The sequence below is a fragment of the Microtus ochrogaster genome, chromosome 8 (assembly GCF_000317375.1).
Source record: "Microtus ochrogaster isolate Prairie Vole_2 chromosome 8, MicOch1.0, whole genome shotgun sequence".
NCBI lineage: Eukaryota > Metazoa > Chordata > Mammalia > Rodentia > Cricetidae > Microtus > Microtus ochrogaster.
Window position 1 is genome coordinate 34,727,597 of NC_022015.1, and position 25,342 is coordinate 34,752,938.

A 25,342-nucleotide genomic window follows, 5' to 3' on the forward strand; every position below is an offset into this window, starting at 1 on the left:
CACACACACACACACACACACACACACACACACACACACACACACACACACGGTATGAATCAATCCTGGTTGATAGTCTGACCTCTGAGGAGAAACAGAAATTTACAGGAAAAAAAAAAAAGAGAGAATCAATTTCTGTGGCATCTGTGGTACCAAGCATGAGGCTAGGATGGCTGTGGGTGTTATACTGGGAGCTAGGCTAGCAGCATCTTTCTGGGACCAGGATGGTGAGATGTTACGTTGGCATGTGCTCTTGTTTAGCCTACATGCCCTCCTCACAAGACCCCATTTAGCACACCACCCAGATTCCCCCAGCCTCTGACCCAACATAGATGCTCATGAAGCAAAGTGCTCCAGGAGAAGGATGTTCAGACTTGGGGGAAGTATACATAGCAAGTCAAAAGGCTGAAGGGCTTAAGAACACTAAAGTCTGAGGATAGTGGGGGAGTGGATACAAGAGTCTTGTGGGAAAGTACATAACTCCAAGGAAGTACGAAACATTGAGTGTGAACAGCTCAGGTCTCTAGAGAAACAGAGAATGTGTTTGCTTCCCATCCTGCCACCTGACCAGTCCCAGCTGGGTTAACATTGAAGGGCTGGATAGAGTGGGGATTTAGCAATGAGGGATCAGAAGTTAACATCTAGAGGCCTGTGCTCAACATTAAGGAAGGAGATGCTAACACTGAGGGGCTGGGGGATAACACTGGAGGAGGGTATGGCAAGGGAGCAGGAGAATGAGGAGCTTAAAGATAGATACAATTCCTCCCAGGCCAGATCTGGAAACACTACTATTCAGGCAGAGTGCAACTAGATGCTAAGAAGTCTGGCTACCGTCTACTCAAAGCACTAACTCCAAGTTTATAATGATACTTTTCCCGGTGTAGGGCCCCTGTGACAAAGGATCCAAGCTAGCATAGCCCTCACAGCGCAGCCAAATACTCCCAGGCTCTCCCCAGCCCCTCAACAGCTAGTCTCCCACCACAGAATTGTGAGTATAGGGAAGATACTTACCTCAGGTTACCAACTCTTCTGCAGCATCTATCTGGGCCTAGGTCTTTGTGGGGCCCCAAAATTTCATTTCTATACTGGAAAGCCCATTCTGGACTAAGTCCTCACTAACTCCACTGCCCAATACTTGGCCTCAGAGACCAAGATGGGAAGACTCTCCCAGACCATCTCACTGTTGGGCTGGGGTCATAAGCAATGGAGAAGGTTACCGGAGCTCTCTCTTAAGAGTATTCTGTGCCCCCTATCCAGAAAGGTTAGTAGCCACAGACAAGGCACACTTTCACCGGTGTCCTTAACCCAGTAAAAGACCCATTCACCTGAAGATCAAGGCAGTAGAGAGACAGACACATCAGGGTTGAGGTATGCCTAGACAGTATCCACTTATCCTATTAAACTCAATGTGATCTTCAGGAAGGCCAGGCTAAGATGTCTTCCAACAGGACCTTACCCAGAGTAAACAGCCAAGAGTTACTGGCAGGTAAGTGCCATTTTTTAGCCCGCCTGGAGCTAATGAGGGTATCTGCCATCCACACACATGTAGAAACACACATACTGACATGTGTGTGGTCCTCTGTGTATACTGTCACCATCAATAATATTCCAAATCAGGGCAGGTGATATCACCACTTTGCTGATACTCCCTGTTCAGGTACTCAGTTAATGATGTGGGGCAGTGACCCAAGGGAACAGGTGGGGTCAGAGGTGAATAGGGACAGGCAGATGCACAGACACATATATCCCAAAACTCATCAGCCACTTGCAAGGAGCTACCAGAGACTGGATTCATGTCAAAAGCCTCACCAAGAGTTCTGTTTTAAGAGTTCACAGTCAAAAGAGGCACTAGAAAAGCAAATGCTACTTACTTTCATTTTAAATAACAGTTCTACTGGGCATGGCAGCACACATCTTTAATCCTAGCACTCAGCAGGTAGATCTCTGTGAGTTCAAAGTCAGCCAGTCTACAAGTGAGTTCCCGGATAGCCAAGGCTACATATTGAGACCTTGTCACAAAGAAAGGAAGGATGGATGAAAGGGAGAGAGGGAGGGAGTGGGAAAGGGAAGGGAAGAAAGGAGGAAAAGGAGGGAGGGAGGGAGGGAGGGAGGGAGGGAAGGAAGATGACCTATTGGGTTGAGAGGCAAATACAAGATTCCATCACTGAAGGAAAACTGACTGGACTCTAAATGGCAGTGCCTCTCCCCTCGTGGCTGAGCAACAAGTTGCCTGAAACTGCCACTCCACCAAGTCACGCATATACCCTCTCACCCATCCACTTGCATGCCACACACACCCCAGAATTGGGGAAAGAGCACCACTGCAGGTTAAAAACGTCTGAAAAGTCTTCCTGGCAGCACCCAGTAGCAGCTCACATACAGCAGCATCAATCACACCATCACTTCTCTGGACACACAAGGACAAGCTCCAGGAAATCCTTGCCTTGGCCAAGGCCCATGCTCAAGAGACAGTCATTGGCCAAAAAACACAAGCCCAGCCAGACACACTTGCTGGTGATAAAAGCACTTTCACTCACTGTCCAGCACTCTCCAGAGGGAGCAAGGTAGGACTCCTGTTTTACCTCAAGGAGAGCCACACATAGCAAAGATCTAATGCAGACTGCTGCTCCTGGGCAGCAAGCAGTAAGCTTGGCTGCTAGGCCCAGGTCTAGGCCCAGGACGGCACACCCACCCCACTGCAGGCTCAGCATAACAGGCTGCTTTGCTGAGAAGGCAATCAGGGCCACAGCCAACTGCCTCCCAGGCAGACTGCCTTTGGGTCCGTTACCTGAGCACTTTGCTGACGGCCTGAAGCACCATTTTGCAGCGGAGTCCAGTTTTGGGGGGATAGCTGAGCAGAGTTCGCTCTGAAGGGAGACTGCAGTGCTCTCCAAACATGATGTGGGGAGTGCAGAGCTGGTGAGGGAAAAGTGGAGGCCAGGCAATGCAGCTCTGGGCTCCCTCCCTCGGAAGTGCCCTCCGCCCTTGCTCTAGGCCAATGAGGACCACAGGAGAGACAAACAGCTGCTCTCTTTACACAGCAAGGGCCGCCCAGGCTGGCGAAATAGGGGAGTGCCTGAACTGCTTTTTCAAAGTGGTGAAGAGCTGGCTGGGCAGGGTGGGATCAACAAAGCCAGAAGGGAGGAGACCTGGCAGACAGCAGTAGGAGGGGCCTGCCAGAGAAGCCCAAGTCACACCTGGAGGCCCTCCCTTGCCACCTAGGCCTAGGGTTGAATACAGTCCTGAGGAGTAAAGCCCGGAAATCAGCAGGCAGGCAAGGCTTCTGCAGCAAGCACGCTCAGCAAAGGGATCAACAGGCCATGAGGTTCCCTCCAGAGTGGGCACAACTGCTGCTACTCTGCAGGTGAGCTTCAGACAAGGTTTGAAAAGGTCAACAGGCTTCTGGAGAATCTGGAGGGCACAAAGCTGGCTCTGGACAGGGCTGCTTGTTAGGCCTACCAGCCAGGACCACTGCCACTACGGCATCAGAAATATCTGCATCATTTCATGTGCTCTCAAATTGTGTAGCCAAGACCTTCTTTATGGCTTTCTGTACACAGGAGACTGCCCAGCCATAGAAATCAAATATCTGGGAGTGGTACTCCCACTCCATCTCATCCTGGACTCCACTGTGGTGTCAGAGTAGCCAATATGGACTGATAGGGAGGTTCTGCTCCACAAACTCCACTATAGTTTGGGTGTGAGTCAAGCTCCCATGCTGCCACCAATCAAGGGATAGGCTCTACAGCACTTCTCCACATAGGTGACAGGTATGAACCAGGCTTGGGTGTTTTATATTTTCCCCAGGGTTAGACAGAAGCTGTGGGGTAAGGAAGGCAGATGGCCCTCTTAACCTCCCACCAAGAGTCCCCTACATGACTTGTCTCTGAGCCAGGAGCCCTAGCTGTCCTGGCTGGGTTACCTGCAAGGTCTCCACTGCACAGAGCCTCTCTCAGGAAGGAAGAGGCTTTGTTTAGCCACAGGTGAGTAGGTAATTGCTGATAAGCTTGTTCCTACCTCCTGGAGAGTAGTCTGGTTATAAGAAACTGAGCTTTTTCAATAATATAGTTCCAGGGAGTAGTATTTTTAAAAAGTACTGGATGTGTAAAGAAGCAGAAAAACAAACCACGACCAGGAAAGAATGCTAGTGCAGATTCTGAGATGCCAACGATAGTAACTGGACCCCACAAATTGATTATGTGTCAATTTTTAGAATTTAAAAAGCTGTATCCAAATGAATAAGAACACACAAACCTGTAAGTCAAACTGTCACTCTGTGAGATGAGACCCTAGTGACACGGAGAAGGGAAAACAAACCAACCAGCTAGCCAAAGAACAGACAGAAGGCCAGAACCAAAGGGGGCATCAGTGATGTGTAACGGTAGAGACACAGAAAGAGGCTGGACCTGGCCGGCCCAAAGTCCTGGAAGGGGATCAGGACAGAAAATTATCAACAGCTTTACTCAGGGCAGTGGCATGATCTAATTTATATTCCTCACAGGTGTCTCTGGTTCTCCGGTGGCATGTACTAATGGGGATAGAACAAGAAGTCTGGGCTAGCAGCTTCTACAAACATTGAGGAACATGGAGTAGGAAGAAGCACTTGCCCAACATGCTCTGGAGATAGCACCAGGGTCTGATGATGAGTTTGATATCGATGATGGGAGAGATATGGCTTCTAGCAACCGGTATCACTTTATTCTGTCTTACTATTAAGAATAACCTGAAAAGAGCCAGGAGGTGGTGGTGCACGCCTTTAATCCCAGTACTTGGGAGGCAGAGGTAGGCAGATCTCTGTGAGTTCAAGGCCAGCCTGGTCTACAAGAGCTAGATCTCTGTGAGTTCAAGGCCAGCCTGGTCTACAAGAGCTAGTTCCAGGATAGGCTCCAAAGCTACAGAGAAACCCTGTCTCAAAAAAAAAAAAAAACAAAACAAAACAAAAAAAACCTTAAAAAAATATCTTGATTGAGGGAGCCATTATGAGGCTAGCAAGAAACCTAGGACTAGGGAAATTCTCACAAATCCAAGGATGACCCCACCTAAGACCCTAAGCAATAGTGGAGGGGTATCTGAACTGGCCTTCCCCTGTAATAAAGATTGATGACTACCTTAATTGTCATCATAGAAACTTCATCCAGCAACTGATGGAAGCAGATGTAGGGATACATCTAGCTAGCATTAGGCTGAGCTCCCAGAGTCCAATCGAAGAGAGAGAATATGAGCAAAGGGGTCAAGACCATGATAGGGATACCCACAGAAACAGCTTACCTGAGCTAGTGGGAGCTCACTGACTCTGAACTGACAGTGGGGGAACCTTCATAGGCCCAAACTAGGCCCACTGAGTGTGGGTGACAGTTGTGTGGCTGGGGCAGTCTGTGGGACCACTGGCAGTGGGACCAGGATTTATCCTTTAGTGCTTGAACTGGCTTTTTGAAGCCCATTATCTTGAAGGGATGCCTTGTTTGGCCTAGATAGAGGAGTGAGGGCCTTGGTCCTGCCTCACAGGAGTGGGGTGGAGGGGAAGGTGGGGGGAGCAATAGGAGAGGAGGGCAAGGGAACTGGGATTAGTATGTAAAGTGAGAAAAGATTGTTTTAAAAAATAAATTAAAAAAAGAATAAGCTGAAGCTAGATAATTTAACTTTCTTTTTTATTTATTCTTTGTATCTTTCATATCACACCTCCCAATCCTACTCATCTCCCATTCCCTCGTATCTGCCCTCTACCCCTGCAACCTCCCCCCACAAATAAAATAAAATAGAATTTAAGATAAAAAAGGGAAAATCTCATCATAAAAGTTGTCATGGACACAACGAGTCACACAGTAAACCCAACCCCTTATCCATGTATCTTTACATGCAGGCAGTCATCGTAAAGAATTGTTGGCTAGGCTCAAGGCCCCTGGTCTCTGCTACACTACTGACACTGAGCCCTCACTGGGACTCTTCCTGAACATGCCACTGCTGCCCTGTGTCATGGAGATCCTGTAGGCCTGGGTCCGCAGGACCCCCAACCCACGTGTTCCAGCAGATCACAGACAGGTGTTGGGATAGGCCTGGTTCTGGGCCTGGGTAGTTGCAGGGTTGGTCAGACGGAAACTGGGCAATCTTAAAAAGAGGGCTTGTTTAGTTTACAGTTCTGAAGTTCAGGAGCCCCTATTCGGCAACTGCCAAAAACAAAAACAAAAACAAAAAAAAACCAAAAAACAAACCTAGTGTGCTCCCAGGTTCTTTTGCAGAGCTAGTACAAACCAGCTACAGATAGTATGATTCTGAGCAAGAAGTGCAGCAGACGTGTAGCTGAAGTTGTAGGAACACTGTAGCACCTCTGCACTGGAGACACAAACTCAAAGAGAATGTTTCTGGTATCAAAACCCAGCTTTTCTCTGCCATTAAACAGCTCAGCATATTAACATCAAAGAAAGCAAGGGCTTAGGAACCATATCACCTTGATCCTGTTTGCTGTCAGAAGTTGTATAGGGTCAGATCTAGAGAGTACCCGCTATAAGTCCCCGCCTTGTGCAGACACCAGCACTCCTCAGGCACATCTGTCCTGTCAGAAAAGAGACTATAGGGCAGGGGCCTTATGTCCATTACAGCCCTAGTACCTAGAATAGAGCACCAGTAGGGAATCAGTATTTGGTAACAAATGAAAGAAATTCTAAATTAGTATCATAGTCAGAAAATATTTTTGTTTTTCGAGACAGGGTTTTCATATGTAGCCTGGGCTGTCCTGAAACTCACTATGAAGACTAAGCTGTCCTCAAACTCAGAGATCCACCTAACTAGGATTAAAGGCGTGCACCACTATGCCTGGTTCAGAAAATTATTTTTTTTCTTTTTTTAGGGGGGGAGGGGAGAAAATTAATTCTTATAGCACAGAGAAGACAAGGGCAAGTCAGGGAGTCAAATGACAGTGAGTCAAATGAGCCTACCTACCCTGCTTCAATGTGTTCTCAGTCCATGAGGCCTGAATCAACTCCATGCTCCATCCTTGCAGTTCCCTGATGGCATCTAGAACATTTCTGAGAGTCTCGGGCTGACGTGGTTAGGTACAAAGTTCTAATTATAGACAGGAATGGAGAAAGGGCGGCCTTTTTCAAGACAGTAACCTCTGTGACATATGTGGTTGACTGGACTGGGATGCCCACAGAGACCCAGATTAAGGGTACTACATCCCTAAACTAGCCACACTGGCATCTGGGAAAAGCTGACCTTAGAAGCCATGTGTCTGTCCCTATGAAATTTGTTGCACTGTACCAATGGCTGTGTTAAGGGGACAGGAGAAAGTCTATAAAAAAGTAGAACTAAAAAAGAAAAAGTAGGATTTAACCCACTCAAGGACCACTCTAGTAAGGTGGGCACCAGGGCTGATCCTCTGCAAACCACAGGCTTAGCTGCCCTCCCAAACACTCACCTGTGACCAAACCTTAGCTCCTCAGATATAAACACTTCCCCAGGCAGTCTCTTCACTTCTGTGATTTGCCTCTGACCCCACAGTGCCTGTTATGTTGACAGATTAATTCTGTTCTCTCTTCCATGCAAACCAGAATCACCAGGATAGCACTTAGTTGTAACAATGATACTATACCAGTGATTCAGTAGAGACAACGAAATTGAACTTTTTAACTGATGGCAACTGTAGTTAGTAACAGAAAAATGCAAGACTCGTGGTGCTCAGCTCACAGCTCCAGCCATTCATCCTTGCTCTCTTTCACTCCCTTATTACACATACACACATGTATGCAAACAAACATACCCCTCCCTGACAGCCACACACAGAAACCTTTACCCTCTGGACAAGTGGGGAAGCTGTTATGCACTAGACTGGAGTTGGGTATAGAAGACATAGCTGTTTTCCAAAGCAAAATCCCTAGTGCAGGTTAAATATACCCCATAAAGCAAAAATCTCAGAAAGGCAAAACTGAGAGGCAAGTGAGTCTCCTGCCACTTTTCAGCGTTTCACCACACACATAGTGAAGGTACTTAGTAGAGCTGAAATGTTTCTTGAGGCAGGCAAGCTAATGGGACAGAAAACATGGAGATAACTCTTTGCTGTGGCCACCCAGAAAAAGACCTCCAGGGTTCTATTGCCACGATACTGTAGTTGGTAGACACATGGCTTTACATAGCCAGCCAAGACCCTCAGGCCCAGGCTAGAAGGCCCATTCCATAGAACAGTCTGTTCTCTGGTCCCACAAGCAGGAGCAGGGATGGGACTACTAGAGGGAAGAACGTCTAATAGTCAGTGTTGAGATTAGTGTCAAAATAAGAACAATCACAAGACACTGCAGACCCTGACATACAGAGTATCTATCTTGTTAGCTATCTTCGAGTAGAAAGTCTTTCACTTGCTCCTGCCTTTGGGGTTCCAAAGCATCTGAGTTTCTAAAGATGCTCCCAGAAATGAGCTTGTCATGGAACAGCACTAGCCCATTCAGAGAACTCTAACCAGCAACCTCTGGTGCCCAGGAACACAGGCAGAAGGACAACACAGTTCTCCACAGACTGAGGCAGGGCCTTGTGTCATGAATGTAGAGTCCTTTGTGTGAGACATCTGGCTTTCCATCCCGTGCCCAGATCCCAGGTCCTTTCTTCAAAAGTTTAACCAGTCCAGTCTGGTTAGACTGGGCAATCAGCCTATATTGAGGGTTCAACTCTAACAGGCTTTTACACAAGCAAGTGGGAAAAGACCAGGGACAAGAGTCTTGGGAAGAGTCAGAGGAGGGGTAAAGGGGAAAGTTTGCATATAGGGAAGGAACCTCTAGAGACTGAGGTGAGGTTGAAGATCCAGAAAGCCCCTGTAGGATATAGTCAGGAGAACAGAGATTTCACTGGCACTATGGGGCAAAGCTAGACTGTCCTGAGAGGCAGAAGGATCAAGAGATCCAAGGTGACACTCAGACATCCTAGATAATCACACAGTAGAAATATTACTGCAGCATGGCAGTGGTGGTGCATGTCTTTAATCCCAGCACTTGGGAGGCAGATCTCTGTGAGTTCAAGGGCAGCCTGGTCTACAAAATCAAGTTCCAGGACATGCCACAAAGTTACACAGAGAAACCCTGTCTTGAAAAACAAAAAACAAAACAAAAACGGAAACAGAAACATTATTACCTCAGGTGACATCCCGATGTAGAGGCATCAGCCTTGGCTTTAGCCTTGTCCTCCCCTGGCCCCACAAGAGATGGAGACAGACCTGCACCTGTCAGCTGAGCTCCCCAGGGAGCTTTCTCCTGAGACTCAGGGCTTAGCATCCAGATGACTGCTGTTTTTGCATGAGTAACCAACAAGCAGATGTCATCATAAAGTATTCCCACACTGCAGATTCAGGTGCAGCAGATGCCCACGTGAAACCCCTACCCACAGAAGAGGTGCCCATAAGTAAGTACCCTCATGTTCACACCTGCATTCAGCTTATATACCTGAGGCAAAATCATGATTGAGAAGTTCCTGGGTCCACTTTGGCCGGGAGCACAGATTCCGTAACAAAGTTGTCATCTCAGTGCCCTGCTGTCCCCAAGCAAAGCAAATGTGGCCTCCAAACATATTGCTTCCACTAGCCACGCAACCTTAGCCTGGAAAAAGCAGAGGCACATCATGCCCCAGTCTGCTGGGAGCACACCTGGTCAGGTTGCAAGAGTGATGTTTCATAAATCACACACCTGGGGAAAAGACTTAGAAATCCAGAGTGACCAACAGTAGTAGTCTATTATCCTCCGCACAGTTATGGAGAGCCTGCAAAGGACTGGAGGCAACTCCCAGGCAGTGCAACCAGAGAGCCAAGGTAGGGCAGAAGGAACACAGCCTGCCCACTGCCAGAGAGTAAGAGCTCCTGGGGGGAAGAGTACATTGTCCCAGTCTCCTGGCAAGCACTCCTCCAGATCCTCCAGAACCCAGGAGCCTGAAGCTGTGAGTAACAGTGAGAGTCTCTGTTCCAGAAATGCAGAGCCTTTTCTTGGTATGCCACAAGGTTCAAAACCACAATGGTGGCTGTACCTCTCCTGCTGGAGAAGGAGAGCTCTCTAAGATCCCCACCCCCCAAGTCTTCTCTATGCCTCCAATTTCACCTGCATGCAAGTATCTCATCCACCCTATGTGACTACACTAAGAGATTCTAGGTAGCAGAAAACCATCCCACTAAGGAGCTTGAACCTGTCAGCTCTCTTTAGGGGGAATGGGCAGCCTGAATAAATGGAAGGGTGGAAATAGCCAATAAGACTACAGCAGAAACTGTAGAGTCCCATAGAACTTCAGGATATAGAGCTTCACACCTGCTATGCTAGATGGTATCCTTTACATAGAGGCTCCTGGGTCAGACCCAAACCCTGCTGCCAACTAGTTGCTAATCCCTGAGTAACTCAGGCTGGACTGGGTAGGAAAGGACTACTATGTGCAGGGGTCAGGCAAGGACACCAAACAGTTGCTTTCTGACAACTTTATACAAACTACAGGGTGAAATTCTAGGACAGGCCACTCCTTGGGACTACTTCATGTGCCAGGTAACACAAGAATTGGCATAAGACTGAAGAGATGGCTTAGCAGGTAAGAATACTTGTTGATCTTACAGAGGACCTAAGTTCATTCCCAGTACCCATATGGTAGCTCACAGCTGCCTGTAACTCTAGTTCCAGGGAGATCCAATGCCCTGTTCTTCTGGGCACCAGGCATACCAATGATGGAGAAATATACATATGAGGGAAAAGTCATATATACATACATATATATATAAAATATATATATGTATAAAAAGTATATGTATAAAAAATCTAAAAAATAATTTTAAAACTCAGCTACATCTCATCTAGAAAGAAAGAAAAGAAGGAAGAAATGACCACAAACACATTAGCTCCCACCAAAGCCCTCCAGGCTACTGGAAGAGTAGAGAGCTCACATGAGAGCCCTGGGAAGTGAATAGACTGCTTTCCTCTCAAGACTGGCCTTGCTGGAAAAAAAAAAATGAAGTCACTGAAAAATAACCAATGGGGAAAGCTGTCCTCTTTTCAGAGCAAACATGCACTGCTTGTGCACTTGGGTCCCAGGACCCCCAGATGGCTTCTGATGACAGCAGACACCTGGAAGGGGGTGGTCAGCAAGACTGCCCAGGAAGGAGCTGCTCACACCAAATGAGAAGACTCTTTCTAGCATCTGACTCAAAGAGGAAGTGTGAGGACTCTGACACGGTCAGCAGTCTTATAGACATTGTACAACCACTGACTCCAAACAAAGTTCAGGAAGGAAAACTTGGAAATGGGGACAAAGACCTTCTTTTTCTTTTATCAATAACAGCTGACATAGAGCTAGCACTGAAGAGGAACATCTGCCTGTCAGAAATGCATGCATAACACCCTTCCATCTCAGTGGATCTTCCTAACCCCATAAGAACATCAGAGCAGGTATTTCTATACCCACAGTGGGTGTTTAAAATAAAAAAGACCCATGGCCTGGTGATGGGTGGTGGCGCATGCACTCAGAAGGCAGAGGCAGGCAGATCTCTGAGTCTGAGGCTAGCCTGGTCTACAGAGTACGTTCCAGGACAACTAGTGCTACACAGAGAAACCCTGTCTCAGAAAAACAAAACAAAAAGAAACACAGAGACCTCTTGTCCTAGTTTCCTGTCCTGTTTCTGTGATAAAATACTGGACAAAAACAACTTTACAGCATGTGGTGTCAAAGAAAATGGCCTCCAAAGAGAGTGGCACTATTGGGAGGTGTGACTTTGTCACAATAAGTATGGCCTTGTTGGAGGAGTGTGTCACTGTAGGGGTAGGCTTTGAGGTCTCTTTATATGGTCAAGCCATGCCCAATGCCCCAGACCATCAGCTCCTTTTCCAGCACCATGGTAATGGACTGAACCCCTTAGAATGGAAGCAACACCAATTAAATATTTTCTTTTATAAGAGTTGCTGTGGTCATGGCATCTCTTTACAGCCACAGAAACCCTAACTAAGGGCTTATTTGGTTTACCTGGTTTCAGTCCATCACTGTGGAGGAAGTCAAGCCACCTAGTCATATCCAGTAAAGAACAGAGAGACTGAATATATGCACTATTAACTGGTTAGTTCACTTTCTCCATTCTGACACAGTCTAGGATCCAAACCCAAGGAATGGTCTGCTCACCTCAACTAAGATAATCAAAATAATCCCCTACAGATCTGCTCATGGGCCACCCTGATCTAGAGAACCCCTCATTTGACTCTCTTCCCAAGTGAATCTAGATTGTTTCAAGTAGACAGTTACAACTATCACACACCCAATTTCTCAAATTCCTAACACACAGAATAGGGCAGTTGACACATGTCCATGGCAGGCCTCCAACCATCTGGAGAATCAACCAGTCCCATTATAATCTTTTTCTCAAGTGTTGCCTAACCGAACAGGATCTATAGTTCCCTTTCTTCCATGCGGTGTTTAGGGATATACATGACAAAGCTGTGTGCAAAGCTGTACTCAGCCCTTGTGTACATCCATGCGTGTCCTTCCCTCTCAGGCTCTCGACATGTCACAGAGCCAGGTCAGGACCCCAAGTTATATTGCTCTGAGGGCTTTGTGAAGGCTCCCTCAGAACGGACTCTGAACTATTTTCTTTCAAGTGTTTTCCTCACTTCCCTCACTACAGTCACACACTCGGGAGTTGCAAACTATCTGCCCTATCCCATCACCCCATCAGTAAGGCCCAAGGGGAAGTATATCACCTGCTTCATCCTAACCACCACAACACCTAAGGTAACTGGGGATGAGGTGGTGTCATGAGTGTATAAACTGTGCTGCTCACCAATTTCCTCATTCAGCTTTTTACACAGTGGCACTCTGGACACGCTCTTACTTCTCACCCCCATGTGCATGACTGTCTAGGTTTCTGTCAACTTTCCTGCTAAAGAGAACTTACCACTGACAGCGTCAATGGACAAATTTTGTTGGCCTATTTTTTTCATTTGTGTACAACTGACACAAGAAGCACAAGGCTCCAGATCAATGGATATGGTCAGTTTACCCATGCAGAGGGAAGAACACCTCAACATGCCTCCCAGAAGGCTTACAGCAACCACGGGCATAAAGTGCAAAATAAGTGCCAACTGCACAGCCCAAGCTGAGGCATCAAAACCAAGGCAACCTAGAAGTCCCTTTCTATGACATTTTAGCAAAAACAAATGAAGTACTGAAGGCAGGCGGGCAGTGGCTGAGGGTGAAGCTGGGAATGGTTCCAGAAATTCTTACTACTCTATATTGTCTTCTGGGGTGTGGCTCATAGCTACATGGGTTTGTAAGTGTGTATGCCCAAGCATATGCCTTAATTTGCAGCCTGCGAGTTACGATGTCATACCTTGATGATAAATGGACTCTTTGAAAACGTAAGCTACCCCAACTAAATGTCTTTCCTTTATAAGAGCTGCCCGGTCAAGGTGTCTCTTCACAGCAACAGAAACCCTAAACTAAGACACCCTCCAATGTAAACATGCCCCAGGGGGTGGATGGGACGTCCTGTATCCAAACACTAACTCTCAAAACAACTGAGCTAGCTCCTGAGTGAGAAGTCACTGTCCCACTGACGGACATGGCCCAGAAGCAACCTAAGAAAAGCCTCAACTGTTTACTAACATCCTAAAAAGTCACAAGAAGAGGAGCTGCCATTCAGGCTAGAGGGAGACACAGGGAGAGCTTTTAGAACTAGCTTACTTACCAGTATCTTCTACCAGAGGAGAGGAAACTGTCTGAGGCTCCCTTACACTTGGATCTGACCCAGCCTTACACTCCAAGGATGTTCTACACGGTTTTCTATACTGGCACTATAAGCACTGAAGCCTTTTTCCCTTGACTACCTCCAAGGAGACAAGTGCACATCCATGTGGCCAGAGTGATGCTCCTGTGCCAGGACTCCAAAGCCCTTCACCAGGAATCTTGTGCTTGGCTCAGGAGACAAGTGACTACTACTCAAATGAGATATCCCGCTCCTTCTCTGGGCTACAGAGGAGAAACAACTAAGAGCTCTGTCCTTTTAAACCCACCACTGTTCCCACAAGCCAGTCAGTGATGCTGGAACTCAGCACCTATTTCTTCACATGTTGAACTGAGAAATACAAGGACAGGGACATCCTTTCCCAAGTCAGGAGAAGTCTCCCACAGTTGTCAACCTGGGACCTGGACAGGCTATGCCAATGTAAAATATATAAAGGAGTAGGCAACAAGCCAGGGTACCTCAGCTCCAAGAGGAAGCCAAGTGGAACCCCCTATGTGCCTTGCAAACTGACACAACTCAGCCAGAAGAAATTAGGAAGAGTCCCACCTCCAAGGCAGCAAGCAGAGGACTCACAGGGTCCAAGTTAGAGGTCAAACACCCTCCTAAAGGCGAGGGAGGCACTGATTGTGAGGAAGTAGCAGCCAAGTAAGGCTGGAAAGAAAGTACTGCCTGGCACAATCAAGAGGGAAGAGGAGGAAGGCCAGAATTCTACGACAAATTTAGAAGGCAGAGAAATGCACCATCATGCTACCCAAATCCTTCTGTTTCAAGCTCATGTCCCACCAAAACCAGAAAATTAAAAACCAGAGGCTGTTGGAGGCTACAGTCATCCTGTCTGGCCTAGCCATTGTACCAACAAAAGGGCAAGGGTGTTAAGAGGCTTCCACATCTCTTCCTTTCTGATGCCCTACACTCACAGACATGGCAAAGTGGGAAGGAGGTCTAGGATGGAAGGAAGACTTGTGTTCATGGCTAAAGCATGCTCTATACTGGAGAGGCACAGAACCAGCTCTAGGCTCACCTGCAATCACAAGTGGGTTCTACACCCACTAAGCTGACTGCTCACTATTCCCAGAAGCTTGTAGGTTCTAAAGCAAAGTCCACTCACAGCAGGAAGACTGTAACATCCTGCCTATCACACACCCTTGGCATGTCACCAAGCCAGGCCCTAAGCACAGGCAGCCAGGAAAGGGTGATGGCCAACCCTGCCAAGCTGCTCCTCCCTGCCTGGTGGTATAAAAACCTCAGCTGCAAAATTTAGCCTGGCTCAGTACATGGGAAGGAGGCAGAGAGCCCAAGAGGGAGGCAGCAGCTCTGGCACAACTGGCTAGATGGATAGAGGTGCTCAGAGCCTGCCAGGTGCCTGCTCCCTAAGTATTGGGTTATGAGGCCCCTCCAGCCCTGTCCTTCCACATTACATGCCAGGCAAGGAAGCCCCCACAGTGGCCTTACTGTAGTACTCAAACCAAAAAACTGAAAATCAATAGGGTTTGGGTGGTTTTTATTTTTTCCAAAAGAAAAATCTGAAATACAGAGAAGTAGGACTTTCAGAGAGAAATATAGAGAAACTGCCTATCAGAGGAAAATGAAAGAGCACCCCCATGGAAAGATAAGAGGCATCTCCAGAAGGGAATGCAGGGGATTCCAATACAAGGGATCCCACTGGGAACTGGTTACTGCCTTATCCCATCAGAAACATGACCCAGGCCCACTGCTGCAGAAGTGCAGCTTCAATCACACAGGACAATATATACCCCTTCACGAACTGTGCCTGGCCTATAGCTCTAAAGTGGAGTCACAAACCACCAAGTGGATTCTAAGATCTGAGAGGTTAGCTCAGTTATGTCACAAATACCAGGTGAGCTGTCCAAGAGAACCAGGAGGCCATGTCAGGGCTCTACCAGTCTTGGTCATTTTGTATAGGGAAAGACTGGGTGGACAGGAGGCTGGCCTCTAAAAAGACACAGGACACTGGTCCTTCGCTGACCACCAGCTGCAGGTCACCAGACAGACAGGCTGTACCCTCAAAGGCACATTCCTCTCTAATTAGAAATAGTGTTGTCTTTAAAGATGGAGGAGAGGCATTAGATGTGGGAGTTGCCTAATTTCTGAAAGTGAGAAGAACAGCAGGGCAGGTACCAGGGACTATCCTTCACATTCTTCAAGGAGGCAGCAACCGAGCCGAGAGGCTGTGGCTTCCAAGGGAGACTCTTGGCATACAGCACCCATGAAAAGGGCCTGATAACACTGCTAGCCACCTCACCAGCCAGACATGATAGGGCAATTTAGCAGTCACCACCTTGCTGCCCCTGGCCCAGTCTTGGCCCTTGGCCAGACAGAGACGCCTTCTCAAAGCCAAGCTTGCTCAAGTCACTCTTGGATACGTCTCCAAAGCCCATCTTGTTCCTTTTCCTACTGATGTAACACACTAATACCTGGGTAGGAAATTTATAATAGGCTTATTCAGCTCTCCATTCCTGAGTCCAAGAAGCTGCCCTCTGGTGAGGGCCTCCATGCTTTGGCATCCACTGCAGAAAGTAGAAGGGCAGAAATGACAGAAAACAAACAGTACTGCCTGTGCATTACTAACATTAGCATATTAAACCAGAGCAGTGGCTGTCTTGCTCTGACTCAGACTCCCAAAGCTCTCTAAGACCTACCATTGACATATATGTGCCAGCACAGACAGGCTTTCTTCAAACCCCAGCATTTGCCATGCCCTCTGTCCAGAAGGCCCCCACTTCCATTCTAAAGGTGTCTATGACTCTTTCCAAGGTTACCCAGGAATGCTGTCCTCCTTATCCTGCCTGGTCTATATATATGTTATCACCTGCATCCTAGAGAAGGGACCAAGAAGCAGGGGGACAATTCCATAGGTTTAAATGTTTGCAAATCAACACCAAAGAGATGTCTACTCCACCCAAAAACTGCAATACAAGGAAGAAAAAATATACAAGTAGGGTGGGAAGAACAAAAGGTCAACAAAAGAAAAGAAGAAACAACTAAAGACAATGGCTATCACTATCTTCCATTACAGCAGGCCAGGAATTCCCTACCTAGAAGCCACCTCATAGAATGCTTCAGCATGCAAAACATGAAGACCCATGGACCAGAAAGTCTGATTTTTAACAATTCAAATAACGAGACTGAATGAAGCACTGATTGCTGACTACAGAATGACATACCAGAAAGAGCAACATAGCCCTTCCCCTCATGAAGGCTAAAAGTCTTCTTTGTCATGTATGTGTAATGAGGAGGCTGTGCCATCAGGAACATCGATCCCCACTCAGGTAGACTCTAAGGCATCTAGAGGAAACCTGTTATACAGACTCCCATAGCAGGTGGGTTGGCTCCACACCTGCCGCACTTCCCAGTCAGCAAACAGACCTAAGGCAGAGGCTTTGCTCAGGGCCTATCCCATAATAAGTGCCACTACTGTGACCCTTAAGGTCAGGGTCTCCACCTTGTCCAGTTTCGTGGACCATATCAGAGTCCTGGTTTAAGGTTTCAGAACTGATGTACTTGGGCTCAGATATAGGATACTTTCCCAGTTTGCACAAGGCTGTGGATCCCACCCCATACCCCAGCACCAAAAGGGAAAAAAGAAACAAATAAAGAAAATAAAACAAAATCAAAACCCTGATATACTGTTTGCATAGTGATTTGCCCTAGTGACCAAGGACCAAGATTATAGCTCTGACACTCAAATGTGTTCTCTATCCACTTGGCAGGGCTGCCAATCATTGTCTCTCGAATATACACAGGGGAGGATGCAGCAAACCAGCACACCGTTGATGAGCAAACCCACCACAGGCTACTACTGTGTACCTACCTCATATCCATCACACGCAAAATCCTACAACCACTTCCAGGTGGGTTTGTGGTTCAAAAGCTCCTTCTTCCTCTGGTGCAGAGCCACCAATCCCAATTCTGGCAGTGACATGACTCAAACCCAGGGCACTCTGTGAGAGGGGGTAATAGCAGACCATAATCTTTAAGTATGGTTGCTATCTAAACAGCATCAATGATGTAGTAAACTATAAGCCCTACCTCTGGGTGCTCCCTTCAGAAAAAGCCACCTAAATGCCATTCCGTGATGAGCCAAGGATTGTGCCTGCTTACCAGAGCCCAGAACTCAGGTAAGAACCAGACACAGATAGAATGGGCATGTTCTCCATGACTATTCTGACTGCTCTTGAGATGTAGGAGTGGTCACAGGCATCCTGGAACCAAACAAAATATAAGCAAAGAGGATGGTGGGTCAAAATAAAACAAGGCCAAAGTGACCCAATGAGAATAATCTCTTTCACCCACTGAAATGTCAGAGATGAAAATATCAGTGTCACCCTAACCTGGCACAAGTGAGCACTCAGACTCTCCCACCACTTCTGGGACAAAGCACAGGTCTTGGGGCCTGGCTCCTGAGTCACATGTGCACATGTGTACAAACACACCAGGTGCTGACTCCAATGCCAGGTCCACGTTTGGTATTGGATATGTTCTCACTATGCAGAGCTTCCTTCAGCCTTCTCTCATTAACCCCACAGCAACTCAGGGGAGGCACTGTTCTTTGTACTGAACAGAATCACTGTGGGGTCCTCAGTGATCAAGAGTGCCCTCTAGTGGAAACAGGGCCCAGCCTAGCCTGCCAGCAACTACATCCTGATGTGGTGGTGGGGTGACACAAATACGGATGGGACATGCTGACATGTGGACAAATAGTCCTTTTCAATCAGCTTTGGTTAGTTCCACATGAGTCACCCTGGTCTGGTGTCCAGGGCCTACAATCCTTTAAGGCCTTCAAGGAACTGAAGACCACAGGCAGAAAAAATAAGGTTGGGTTAGCCATTTCTTGGATACTGCCTGAATGTTCTTCTGAAGTCCTCCATGCAGACCAGATGGGCTCTGTAAAACCAGACTTCCTGGGCTCATCAACCTCCGTGATTCACCTCCCCACTAGTTATGTGAGGACAAAATGGTTCAGGTGTGTTTAAGTGAGCAGAGTATAGCATTTTTTCTAGAAATCTGGCAATAGCTGGACACCCTTGGCTCGACCTGGACCTGGAAATGGAAAGGCCATCAATACTTGAAGGGTTTCTGGACAGACTGAGGTAGTGTTTCAAATCTAACAGAACCCTCGCAGAGGGGACTTGTCTGGGCAACGACCTCTGAATAGTTACCTGAAGAGGAATCTTCCAGCTGCCAGACAGAGGATGCCAAGTACTAGCTACATTGACAGGGCCAACCCTGTCTTATCCTCAAGGAAAGCCTAACCCAACAAGTCACCTCTGTATCAGCAGCCAGTTCTGTTTGCAGAGGCATACACCTATGAAGCACTATGATCACCTGCTGGTGCTTATTTTCCATCTCTGCACCCTACTTCTGATCATGCAGGCCTTCTTGAGTCCCACTTCTCTACCTCATCTTACTCTTGCTTTAGGACAATGGCTTGACCTATCCTATGCTCACTACCCAACTGACATCTCCCTGCCTAGGTATCTCAAGCCATAGTGAACAATGAGAGACTGCCTCTACAGTAGGTGTGTAGAATGTGATCACAGCCCCAACAAGCCACATTTAACACAGTGGACTTGCAAAAATACATACCTAGTCATGCTGAACCCATGGAGTCTGTTGTTTTAGTTCTTGCCAAGGTGTCTGAAGTCCCTCACTGGTAGCCTTCAGTTGTCTTGAAAAAAATATATCTAGCTTGTTTTCCTTCCTATACCTCCCAAGTTTCCCTGTTTCAGGTTTTCATTTTCAGGGAGGGTTAAGTGATGAGCCTTGATGATGTCTATCTACGACATGCATTACCTGCACCCTGCAGCACTGAGCCAAGGCTTAAGAAACATTCTGTGACCATTTTGCAGATTGAAGACAGCAGCAGGGAACTCGGGCAGGGCCAAGGGACACACACATGAGGGCTCTAGTAGGCACTGGAGCTGAGCAGGAGATCACAAGGTGAGAGCCGTAACAGGTGACCAAGAATGCTTACAGATATATGAACCTTAAATTGGCACTTCTGAAAGGCATTTGGGTCAGAACCTTCATTATGAGAGCTGGAAAACTGAAAAGACAACATGTACTTGACTTTCTTGGGGGCGCCAAGCAGCTACAAGCCACTTCTTTATAGATGTCTACCTAGTGAGAAAAGCAGACAAAGGAAACATCCTGTGGCATCCAAAGACTTCACAGATCCTGCCAATGACCAGTGCTTGACAGCGTCACCATTAACTGAGGAAGTGAAGGAGTATGAGCCTTTGTCAAGATACCTATGGACAGTTTGCCCAAGCAAAGAGAAATATTGTGAAGGGCACAGTACAGATGGCAGTCACACAGCAAAACCAGTTTCCTCAACATAAAAGTACAAAGAAGGTGCTCCTACAGCTCATATGGCACCTGGCAACACCAAGAGAGCCACCCATGGGATTTATCTGGGTCTCAGAGTGAAGGGAGGCAAGAAGGGATTGAACATGGGAGGGATGAGTAAAGGGAAAGAAAAAGAAGTGGACACTGCGAGAAGACTCCCTGTGACTAGAGTGGTGGCATACATCTTCAACCCCAGCACTTAGGAGGCAGAGACAGGAGGATTAGGAGTTATAAGTCAAGCTGGGTGACAAATTGAGACCCTATCTTAAAACAAAACAAAAACCACTCTTCATCTTTCAGAGATGTACAATGAAATACTTACACGAGAATACTAAGACTTCAATATGTTTCAGCAGAGGGTTGGGAGAATGTATAGCTCAGTGCTAAAGTACCTGCCCACATTGTGAGGCCCCGAGTTTGCTTCCCAGCACCACATACAGAAATAAAGTGCATCAAAAGCTTGGACAGGAAGAGAGAGCTACAGACAGCAGAGCAGGAACTGAGCAACAAGCTGATGTCATCAACACCACCCTCTGATTCTGTGGCCTGGGCAACATTCATGTTAAGGGCTCTGTCCTTCAGCTTCTTGGGCTCCATTAGAGTCCCATGTAGATATGATCTGGACATGACTAGAAAGGGTGGTACTGCATCAAGAAGGAGAGAAGAAAAAAAGGAGGGCAGGCCCAAAACCTTCTCAGGGTCACCCTTCAACTGTACCAAACATCTTGACACAACTCTCCTGGATGCAGGACATCCATTTAGTGACTTTTTTGCCAGCATAATCAGCTCATTACAGACCTGAAAGCCCTGCCTGGTCTGTCTTTGGAGCTAGCCTTGTAATGAGGCCATAGCCACTTCCTTCCACACAAGCAGCTTCCACAGGAGAAAAAAACTCTTCTGAGCCCTCCACCCCCACCAACCTCAGGACACAACTTAATGTAGCCAGTCACATCCACCACACTTCCTGAACAACAGCTGTGGAAACACTTACCATGGGTGTGTGCTGACCATGACAAATCTAGAAGCGGCACTTTCTTGCATTACCCACACCCATACACACACAGTTGAAGACACTAGAGCTCCCATTATAAAAAGGTAGCAATCAAGGACCAAGAGGTAGTCCCACGGCAGGCATGCAAGGTCTTGGGGCAAAATATGACTTGGACTCCTGGAGGCTCTCCATCCTGGGCAGGCAATTGGCCTAAGACTTACAGGCTTTCACTTCTGAAGAGCTCCCAAATACCTCCCTGGCTCTTGTAATGCCTCCCAGAGGGAGGAGCTTCCTGCAGGGGATCTAACAGGTCCACATCTGCCTAGTAAACAAGCAGCAAGTTCCCTTTAGTTTTCTCACAGGTTCTGATCTGTGCACATACCTGCCCTCACGGAGTCCTAATGGCTCAAGGCGGTGGGTGAGTGAAGGCAGGAGTCAGTGTCTAGAGTTGAGGAGATGTGACAGGACAGTCCAGGTGTGCAACCCTTACCCAGAGAAGGAGAAGGAATTAAGACATGAGTAGAACCAGGATCAGCCTCGGGTTCCTCCTGAGCTAACCGCTAAGCACACAGATCAGACAATAGCACCAATGGCCAAGCCCCAAGATCTAGGCAGAAAGGTGAAGATGGAGAAGTAAAGGATGCACCTTCTTGCTCTCTGAACACAGAACAGACCAGACACAAAGTAAATGAGAACCTGAGTCCAACTCTGACCTAGGAGGTAAGTTAGTTATATTCTCAATGGAGCTGTCTTTCAGCTCCAGTCACTGCAAAAACTTGTCATAGCTTGTCCTGTCACCCATGTAAACAGAGACCTTCAGAATGAGGAAAGAGGAGGTAGCCAAAGTAGTGACCTATCTGTCTGCTCTACCCCAAGACTAAGTTTGCACACCAAGCAGTGTGCGATGAGCTACAGCACTAGGTGTAATGTTACACTTTTAAAAGCTACATTAAAAAAGTAAAAGCTGCAGATGTGGAACATATCTTTGATCCCAGTACTGAGGAGACAAAGGCAGGCTGGTTTTTGTGAACTTGGAGCTAGCCTGTTCTACATAGAAAATTCCAAGCCAGCCAGGACCACATAATGGGACCTTGTCTCGAAAGGGGGTGAACAAGTAAAAGAAACCAGTCATTAGTCAATATATTTTATTTAATCCCAGATAACTAAAATAGCAACAGCCAACTAATGTGAAAAAAATGCTGATAAGAGTTTACATCATTTTCTTCAAAGTCCAGTCTTTCTACAGTCAGAGCACCAGTCAAAGACCATCCTAAACATACCTTTCAGTGCATCTTTCAGTAACAGGAGGTTGGTCAATTTCTTATATGTGGACCTCAGAGGCTCCAGTGAGATGTTCTACCAAGTCCAGTGTCTGTACATCTCTCCTTTCTTCCTTCACATCCAGGGATTTTTCACTTTCTTCCAGTTTCCAGAGTCAGCCTCTGGCCTCGGAGTCCCCCAGCTTGGTTCTCCCTGAGAGTCTATTCCTGCCTTGACTGCCTCTAATCCTCCTTCATTCTCACCTTTTCTGGCTGGTGCTGCAACTCAGTGAGTCAGAACCCCAACTTTCCTCTTGCACATGCAAGCCTCCAAGCCACCTTCTGACCTATCTGCATTCTGCAAGTCTGGGCATATACTGTGCATGTTATCTTCTGGCTAAAGATATTTCCTATTTCCCTTCACTGATCCTTTGCCACTCAGGTTACTAGGAAGTGCACCTGGTTTCTTATATAGTTTCCTCTGTCAAGTTTTAGGTTAATACTACTTTGGTTGGAACCCACTCTGCATTATCTCAGGTCACATAGGACCATTTTGGTCCATGTTCCTGAATGCAACAAGTTGTCAATTCACTACCAACTTTGAAGATCTAACTGAGCCCAGGGCTGGCAGGACACTATACAAATCCAGGGATCTTCCCACATCTAGAGTCCCAATCTTAGAGGATCTGCCCCAGGACTGCCTGAATGGCAGCTCATAATCACCTGAAAATCTATTTCCAGAGGATCTGTTGTCCTCTTCTGGCCTCCCCAGGCACCAGGCATACACATGGTACACTGACAAACATGCAGATAACATACCCAAACACATAAAATAAGTAAGTTAATTCATTAATAAGAAAAAAATTATAAGTTCAAGAGGAGACAAGACCATACCAATATTAATGTCCCTGTCAGCCACATTTGGTAGGGACAGCAGCTTCAGAAGTGCAGGACTAAGGGGTTTCTACCTTCATCTGCTTGGTCCTTTACTTAAATGATACAGAGCCAACAGAGACCTAGGACAGCTGTAGGTACCACCTAATCTCACTTTTGGACTATTAGCTAAAATGCAGCAGTTGGTCCGTGGGCAAGGCAGACTGACTTAGGAATCACCAAGTCAAGAGGCATTCATCTTTCTGAGGCAGAGCAGGACAACAGCATCACTGGAGTGACCCAACTCTCTACCTCACTGTATCTGTGGGCACAGCAGCCCACACCTGAGCACAACACCTCCACCATCACCCCCAGGGCTGACAATGCTGCCCTCTTTCCCAGTCACTGTGGAAACAACTACTGAGGTCTTCATCGTCACACCTGTCTCTATAACCAGGACCCCTACTGGAGTCAAAGCAGAGACCATCACCATCTAGCAGCTAAGGACCAATATAACAGGTATAGTGAAAGATACCCAGATCCATCAAAACAGCCCAACATCACAGTTCCTGAGTGGCAAGCAATTGCAGCCTCTCACTGGACAGACAAGGCAAAATCTGTGTTCCTAGACTGGCCAGCCTCACCTCAATGTGTATTACTTGTGTAAAAAGAGACAGACACAGGTGAATAAACCAGTAGCTGCCCTGAATGAACCACTCTGCTGCTGCTTTGTGCATCACTCCAACACATGCCCCAGGCAAGGGCTGAAACCACTGCCTGCCTGGAACACTGAGCACTAGTGCACACAGTTGAGACACTCAATCTATAGAATACCTAGGACAGGAAGGAGCCTACTGGGAAAAGGCAGCTGTGGGTCCCACCCAGTATTGCCAGACAGCAGTTTTACTGCACAGGGGGTATCGTGGGCACAGACAGAACAGGCTTCCTACCCAGTTCTTCTGCTGAGAGCTCCAGGACCAGAACAGTAATGCTAGATCCTGTATAAGCAGAAATGTGAGCTCCAAAGGCTCCTGGTGAGCACCCAGATGGCAGCAGAGCCTGTACCGTTGGGGTTTCTCACACAGTCATCTAGAGAGACAGGGAATACTTAGCTAGAGAATACAAGGCCCTGCTACATTCCTAGGAAACGTACTTAAGTACTTAAGACCAGAGTGCCCATCCAGTAAAACAGAAGCTGATCCAGCAGACTGCTCTCAAAACCTCCTGTTCCTCATGATATATAGATCCTACAGGAAAGAAGTCAATTATAAACACCCATGGACCAATGACCCTAACATTTAGTCAACCATAAAATATGGTGGCCCTAGAAGTCCATGACAGACACATGGCACAGCCAGACATCACTGATTTCCCCATGACTCTGATTGCTGCAGTGAGTGGTAGAGACAGACACCCTCAGTCTAACCTACCTATCTACCTTGTCATTCACTTGTCTGTCAAGAATCAACTTATGATGAAATCCTAATATTCAGGACTAACACCATACCATACAAAGAACCCATGCCTGGACCTGTAGCAGAACTCCAGGGCCTACTACACTCACCTAGTCATAGAAGTAGGGAAGTGTTCCCTGAAAGGTAATTTGAGGAATTGCTGTAGGCCTTCCATAATGTCCTGCACCCTGTGTGTTCTCAAAACCCCTTGCAGTCTCAGCACTGAACACATAGGGCAGTGAGGTGCTAAAAGCAAATAGACCTTGGATTCCTGACTGAGGAACTAAACAAGTATACACTTTCAACAACTAGGGGGAAGAGAGAAGGCTATAAAGAAGGCAAGGTACAACAAAAGCAGAGCACCCCTCAAGGGTCAATGAAGGAAAAGACAGACATGGGCCCAGAAGATGTCAGGTATGTCATGGCCTGTCCCTGTTATCCCTAACCTTTCCAGCCACCACTGTCTGGTCTCAGGCACCTCTGCCTTCTGGTCTAGATCCTCTGCTTCACTGCAGCTCCAAGTGGCAATAGGCTTTGGCCCTATTCAACCCCATGGTTCCTGCCTTGACTTACACTTGTGTCTAGGAACCTACTTATGGCTAACTCCTAATTTTCAGGAGCTTGTCCATACACAGAACTCAATGCCCACCAAATGACAGAA

At 47.1% G+C, this 25,342-nt stretch overlaps 1 protein-coding gene across 3 annotated transcripts in view; it reads right to left on the reverse strand.

Annotated features, from left to right (window-relative positions):
* The window catches only part of Mob2 (MOB kinase activator 2), a 53,843-nt gene that overhangs the window by 14,670 nt on the left and 13,831 nt on the right, over window positions 1-25,342 (reverse strand). The window contains exon 1 of one of the 3 annotated variants that reach the window (XM_005351537.2): window positions 2,789-2,929. The exons of 1 other annotated variant lie outside the window; for it this stretch is intronic. In XM_005351537.2, coding sequence (XP_005351594.1) covers window positions 2,789-2,898 — 110 coding nt within the window. In that variant the 5' untranslated portion in view covers window positions 2,899-2,929. Of the gene's footprint in view, window positions 1-2,788; window positions 2,936-25,342 lie in introns of those variants that run through there. One more of the 3 variants, XM_026781445.1, reaches the window with a different exon arrangement.